Source organism: Cupressus sempervirens, chromosome 1 (genome assembly GCF_028749045.1).
Source record: "Cupressus sempervirens isolate cs-2001-9-10 chromosome 1, ASM2874904v1, whole genome shotgun sequence".
Lineage (NCBI taxonomy): Eukaryota > Viridiplantae > Streptophyta > Pinopsida > Cupressales > Cupressaceae > Cupressus > Cupressus sempervirens.
This window is the reverse complement of record NC_143118.1, coordinates 790,399,968-790,407,656: the sequence shown is the minus strand read 5'-3', so window position 1 is coordinate 790,407,656 and position 7,689 is coordinate 790,399,968. Positions and strand designations below refer to the sequence as shown.

The following is a 7,689-nucleotide window of genomic DNA, read 5'->3' as shown; positions in this document are numbered from 1 at the left end:
TTTTAGGGAAATGAGGAGAAGACGTGGCCATACAAAAGGAGATATGAGTGAATGAAAATTAAGAGGAATGTCATTTCATCATTATGGTAACCCATCATAGAATTCAAATTACTCCCCATTTAAAAGTACAAATGACATCATTTATTAGATTGTCAGAGATTTTTGGGGTGTTAAAATTATGATACTATACAATCATGACTCCCATAATGAATTCACATGGGATTTTGAAGCTTATCAAGCACGAGACTATAAAACCTTTTTGCTCATTGTTGAAAGACTCAAGGTTGATAGTAGTTGTAGTATTTTTGCAAACAAGGAGGTTTAGATGCACATCACTGAAGTAGGGGAATGGGAAATTGGTAGGATAGATATGGGTGGGGATTTGAATAGGCTAGAGCCCACAAAAATGGAGAACTTCAAAGATAGGATGGCCACCTAGTTTCTGTTAAAGGGTGGGGGGGAGGGGGTTTCTACCCTACATGTAGTCGATAGCGAGGTATGACGAGAATTGTGCCCTCTAGTTTGTCAATGGGTGGAACAACCACAAGGTCACCATTAATTGAATCACTTTTCAAGTGAATGAGGAAGTGATTGCCATGGCTACTAGTCTTTCAATGAGAGGGAAAAAATGGAGAAAGGTCACTAAAATTATGGACGACGCCAGTATGAGCAATTTTTTTGCAAATAATGAGGACCTAGTGCACTATAGAGGAGGATTTAAGAGGGACAAGCTACTAGCTCCATGGGATGATGTGTGCCTGGTACTCATGAAATATCTGATGCTGAAGGGTAGGTTTAGTGTTTACTACTACTACCATTTCCCTTTGTTGAATCATTTTAGAAATAGGGATTTCATTTCTATCTCATGTTTTTTGCTACATTCACTTGAATATATGGTCAGTGATGTTAGGGAGAAGAGAAATAAAGGGCAAAACTTTACCATTATCCAACAAGGCCTTATCTTTCGCCTATACCAATTCCATCTTGCCCTTTTCCCCCTAGGCTGGTGGTGGTTGACAACTAGTGCCACCATCAAAATTCACCCTCGAGCACCAGTACTAGAACTAGAATTCATACTCCATGACCCTCCCCTAGTCGTGAAAATAAGAAAAAGAAAAAAAACCTAATAAGGCTATAGAACAAAAGGGTAGTGAAAAGATTAAAATTGAAAAACTTGTGGAGATGGAAGACAAGGACTTAGACGAGGAGGCCAAGGGAAAGGCTAGGAGAAGATCGGGGAGAATTGCCCAATCCCAAGCAAGGCACAAACCAAAATTCAATAGATTCAGGGTTGAGGAGGCTAAAGAGGAGAGCTCATAAAATAATGAAGAAGAAGGGGAGGAGGAGGATTCCAAAAGAGAAGAAGGAAAGTAGGAGGTAGAAAAAATTATTAACTTGGTAGACAATTTCGTTGACAATGCCCAGTTGTATGCTGACAATACTCAAGTGTTAGCTGGCAATGTTGCTACCACGAAGACTACCCATGTTTATGCTAACTTTACCCTTCAGCCCATTACCTTTTGTGAGGATAGTAGCAAAGTGGACATTTCACCCATCACTATTTCCTCCCTGGCCAAGGAAAAATCTAAGTTTTTTAATAACGCAAGGGTTTTGTAGGATGATAACCATGTGAAGAATGCTAAAGAGGAAGCTAAAAAGGTGAAAATAGATAATAAGGAAGAGACCAAGGAGTAATTGGAGGTGTATGCCAAATTGGAAAAGAGGGTTAAAATTTTAGAAGAGGGGTTCTTCTCCTTCTCTAAATTTTCCCTAAAGGTCACCCACGTCATTGCCACCACCCTCCAACTACTGGCATAGGAGAAGGAAGATGTTGGAATGGATATGGAGGATCATAAGCCCCTCTTTAAATTTCTTGCTAATGACTGGGCTTGGATTTTGCTAGCTGTGAAGGGAAAGGAGAAAATTGAGAATTCAGTTTTTTAGTTTAAGGGGATCTTTGGATCCAAGTTTTTATGTTAATTTTTTGTTTTTGAATTTTCTATTTTCCAGCTGTTGCTTAGACTTGGGTTGGTCTAGTTATGCCAACAGTTTTTATGATGAACTTTCGTAGTATGATAGACATAATAGACTTCTACTATATTTTAGATGGTTTTGTTCATAGTATTATGTTGGTTAGTTACATGCATAAGTACTACTATGGTTAAGTGGATCTTTAGTTTATTTCATTAATGTTCTCTATTGGTCTCTACTGGTAATGTGCTGGTTACCAGCATTTTGGTTGTGAGGGCTAACTTCCTTGTTTTTGGTCACTTATTATTTCAAAAACAATGTTGGAGCACAGAACCAACTACCCACAAAAGACCAATAAACAAACAGGGAGTAGAGCCAACACCAAAACCAAAAAACTAGTTTAAGATTATATCACTTTTCATATTAACTTATATCTTTATTTATATTGACAAATCTAAAAATTATATATATTGTCAAGGTTATATTTTGGGTATATGTTTGGGATTTTTGTTGATCAAGAAATGTGTATTACTATCCAATTAGCCTCAAATTATATAAACAAAAATTATACACTTTTCATATTAATTATAAAAATGACAAATATGTATCATATGTCTTAGCGAATAATGTTGAATATTTAAGGAATTTTTGATTCATAGTTTAGCAATGAGAACTCCAAAACACAATTCAAAGATACACATTTTTTAGGATTAATAAATAGCTTGATGGATCTCAACATTTGTTTCTTAGGAGAACATTTTTCTAAAAGTATTTATTTATTTCATGTTTAATCCACATTTTTGTTAGGTGCTAGTATGTGGAGGGAATGAACATATATAATTCGGGCATATCTAAGATGTTTTCTAAGTCATGGGATGGACACAAGGTGATAATAGTAGCATGTGTTTCATCACTTCTATGTATATCATAGCTATTGTATGTGGTTTGTTACAAAAAGTTAGCAATGCAAAGAAACTCCAATGGAAACTACAAGACATGTTTTAAGAGGTTTCTAGGTCATTGATAGAATATTATGAAGTTGCAAGTGGAAATACGTTGCGATGGTGCTCATCAAATTCATAATACTAAAGTGTAGATATAAGAGGTTCCATTCTCATCTCTTCCCTACGATAAATCATTTTCATTGTGATGTTAAATTTAATTATTTTTTCTATACATTCTCTTCCCTCAATTTTTTCAAAAGGAATAATTGGTTTGGATTAATTATATTCTTAAAAATATATTTATATATTAATCTAGACTAATTTTAAAATATTATGTAAATATATGTGTCTTTATATATTATCTAAAGGAAAAAACCTGATTCATTTATAAATATTAATTACAAATATAAATAAATATCTTAGCTAATTTAATATTGTAAATTAAAAAGAATAATTATTTAGTTTTTAAATAGAAAAAATAAAAAATAATAATATATTATTCAATCATTGAATTATTTAATACTTCAAATTTATAAAATTATGAAAATTTTATCTATTAAAGAATATGAAAGTATCGTAAAATTAATATACATACCCTAAAATGAAATTGGTAACAGAAATGTGTTAAAAACGTTACCATACTTTCACTAAAGTAAATTAAAATACATTATTCCCATCAACAATGCAAATATTTTTTTAGAAAAAAATCCCTCCTCTAAATCTCTAAATCAATATTGAAGGAGCATATGAAATTTATAAATACAATATTTTCCGGAAGACTTTTTCCTGCATACATTAACGGTCAAATCTTGAGTTTTCAAAACATTTTATCATAGTTAGAACATGAAACTTATTTTCTTCGATTGATACAGACACGGCAGTGAATTACATGTATTGTTTTCTGAAAAACTCAAAACCAATTATAAAATTTCTAAAAGCTGATAATTTTCAAATCCTCGTTAAGAGTATGACAACTGGCAATGGCGAGGATAGCACTATAACCGAGCTCCAAACATGTTTGAATAAACTATTGAATGTAAAGCTTCACCCAAATTTTGTTTAACCCTAAATTGAGATTTTAAAGAAAAGCAAGTGAACAAGAAATATTCACAGAACACAACACTGAATACAGATACTGTCATCCTCAAATTGAAAGATACTGTCATCTTCAAATGGAAATTTGAAATTTCAGGTATAAAATTACTATATTCTTTTCAAATGTATCAAAGTATGTGATGTGAAATGGGACAGATTAATCTCCAAATAAAATGTACTAACCATAAAATAAAGTCAAACCTTTTTTTTTTTCCAGATTCACTAAAACTTGGTGATTTTTATCAAAAAAAAATTCTTATTTCAACTAACTATAAACTATGCAAATCATGAAGATCAAATCCCAAAATTTTAAATATCCATGATGTTTTTGATTTTTTGAAAATTGGTATATAGTTTGTAGGGGGATAGCTACATCCATAAAATTTTGTGATTTAATTGAAATAGTTGGTAAGATAGTTCCAACACATTGTTTTAAGCCATATATAACTAGAGACTAAGTAACAAACTAGTGTAACTAGCAAAGCACAGCTTTAGGGGTTAGTTCCAACATGAGTTCTTAGCACAACTCAGTAGATATATATTTACTATACTATACAGTTAAATTCACTATATATATATATATATATATATCTTTTCATTTATTAGTTTTTCCGTTCCTTCCATTTAATTATTTCAAAGTATTATTTAGTTAAGAAATAGAAAGATAAATAAATATCAAATTTGGATACACCATAATTTTCACTTAACAACACATTCTTAATTGCAACGTGAAGCATTTTAAGGGGTAGACAAAATGCACTAAAGACAAACAAAGTCAAACATTTTTTTTCTCAGATTTACGAAAACATAGCATTTTTTTTTTTCAAATTATTTGTTTTTTTGGACCACAAACTATACAGATCATGAAGATCAAATTGTGAAATTTTCAAAAAAAATCCATGATATTTTCCATTTTAAAAATTTTGTTCAACTCTACAGTTTGTAGGAAGATAGCCACGTGATATCGAATTGGAAATTAAAATTATAAGAAATATCAAATTACTATACATCATAAATTTAACTAAAACAACACATTTTTAAACTTTGGTTATGTCATAATACTATCATAACATGAATCTAAATGCTCATCCCAATGTGCTTCCCACCCTTTATAAACGAGCCCCATTCCTCACTGTCTCTACCAAAGTTTTCTATCGCTTTGCATCTTTTCAGATCAACTGCCTTGTTGCCTGGCCAATCCCTCTTGTTCCAAGCCACCGTTGCTGATTAAGGTTGATGAGAAAAATGGAAAGGCCGAGTAATCCATTGACCATGATGATCAAGGTGGTTGTAGTTTTGCTGGCTACACCATCATCATGTTGGGGACACAGGCAAAAGGATCTGCAAGGCAGATGGGAGCTACTATTGGAGAACGCTGGAATCGCTTCAATGCACACAATTGTGATGCACAACAACAAAGTCATCATGTTCGACAGACCAAATCACGGATCCAACCTCACAAGAACCAGCCCGCCCTGCACTAATGTAAGACCACCTCTTCCAATCGATTCAGATTGCTGGGCTCACTCCATTGAATACGACATTGTCACCAACAAGGTGAGGCCTCTGCACATTCTGACCGACACCTGGTGCTCTTCCGGTGCTCTCTCTAGCAATGGCACGCTGGTCCAAACGGGCGGTTCGGGAATAGGTGGAGAATTCAACATCCGGTATGTTTATATATATATATATATATATATATATATAGTTATTTCTTTTTAATATAATCATGATAGCATCTCTAATATCTTTCTGTACGAACAGGTACTACACGCCCTGCTCGGACGGGACCTGCGACTGGGTGGAATCCCCCACAGAGAAGCTGATGTCCAAGCGATGGTACGCCTCCGACCAGATCTTGCCTGACAATCGGGTCTTCGTCGTTGGAGGCCGCCACTCGTTTAGCTACGAGTTTGTCCCCAAGAAAAACACAGACGATTTCCACAACCTCGATTTCCTTCAGCAGACGCTTACTCCGCGCGAGGAGAACAATCTGTACCCGTTTGTGCATCTGTCTTCCGACGGGAATCTCTTCATCTTCGCCAACCAGGACTCCATCCTCCTCGACTACAAAAGCAACAAAGTTCTGAGAACGTTCCCGACAATGCCCGGCGGCGGCGCAAGGTGCTACCCGAGCACAGGATCCTCCGTCATGCTTCCCTTGGACTTCTCCAACGGTTTCAAGACAGTGGAGATCATGATCTGCGGAGGTGCACCCGTCGGATCCTTCACAAGAGGCGAGAATAACAAACGGACCGGAAACGAGGTCTATTTAGAAGCCCTCAACACCTGCGGGAGAATGGTAATAACATCTGAAAATCCAGTATGGGAAATGGAGGAAATGCCGGGGCCGAGAGTAATGAACGACATGATCATACTTCCCACCGGCGAAGTCCTCATAATCAACGGCGCCCGAAATGGATCCGCCGGCTGGCAAGACGCCCGGATTCCCGTCCAAAATCCGTGGCTTTACCGGCCGGAGAATCCCGCCGGAGAGCGGTTTGCAGTCCTCGCTCCGTCCACCATTCCTCGAATGTACCATTCCACTGCAAATCTTCTTCCCGACGGGCGTATTCTGGCGGCCGGAAGCAACTCAAATGATTATTACACTTTCACTGGTGTTTATGCTAAAACTGAGCTCCGTGTGGATGCTTACAGTCCTTATTATCTTGATCCGGTTTACGACGGATTTAGGCCCAATATTAGTTTTGTTAAGCCCTCGGGTTTCATTCCATATGGGTCTGAATTTCTCGTGAATTTCACGCTTTCGGGAAACTTGAGCAACGATGTTCGATTTCATGTTTATTCTCCTCCTTTTACTACGCATTCATTTTCTATGAACCAAAGAATGTTGTCCCTGGCGAGGGCTACAAAGATTGTGGAGGAGAAGGGAAAGGGAAAGAGATATTTTTGGGTTGTTTTGACGGCGCCACCAAGTCCTGTGGCGGCTCCTTCTGGATTCTACATGCTCACGGTTGTTAATGGAGGTGTTCCTAGCCAGGCACAATGGATTCACTTTGCCTGAATTTGCGACCAGCGGAATTTGTGTAGGGGTTCTTTTTTATCTGAAATAAGTTAGGCCTTAGCTGCCTACAATTGTTCTGATAGAGCCGGTTTCAGACAAATATGTTAGGCTTTACTGGCACTGAATCAAATGTATTTCCAGCTGGATATTTTTCTGTTCTTATCCTAAACAAGCTAGCTTTTTCTCCGTACAATTTGGTTTCATAGTGCCCCAATTCAAATGCATGTCCAGCTCATTTTATTGGTCTCTTTTTTATTTGCAATAAATTAAGTTTGACACTGCTGAATTCAAATCTGCTCACCTTTGCTGGAGGTGTTCGCAATCTTATGAATTTATGTCGAGGTTTTCCTTTTCATCTTGTTGTCATCTGATCCATCTAGGCTCTTACCGCCTGCTGTTGAGGAATCCATTACTGTTTTCATCAATTCAAATTTTCTATTATAATCAGTAATTTGAATTGACTTCAAAAATATTTTTTACTTTTGTGTATTATCTAAACATAAGATGAATTCGACTGATGGGTTGTTCTTCTGAGTAATTCCAGCTCTTTCTTATTAACAAATGAATGGTTGGAATCTCAGTTACAATGTTAGAATTCAAATTTTTCCATTATAAAGTTGGGAAGAAATTTGGAAAAAAATTAATATTAAATTT

The 7,689-nt window shown here is 36.0% G+C and overlaps 1 protein-coding gene across 1 annotated transcript; it reads left to right on the top strand.

The window, feature by feature from the left end:
- The first annotated feature begins 5,169 nt into the window (after positions 1-5,169).
- On the top strand, positions 5,170-7,228 carry LOC149580239 (aldehyde oxidase GLOX-like). The gene is made up of 2 exons (XM_089813397.1): positions 5,170-5,680; positions 5,775-7,228. The coding sequence occupies exons 1-2, from the start codon at positions 5,247-5,249 to the stop codon at positions 7,033-7,035; spliced, it is 1,695 nt and encodes a 564-aa protein (XP_089669523.1). The 5' UTR covers positions 5,170-5,246; the 3' UTR covers positions 7,036-7,228.
- The last annotated feature ends 461 nt before the right edge of the window (positions 7,229-7,689 follow it).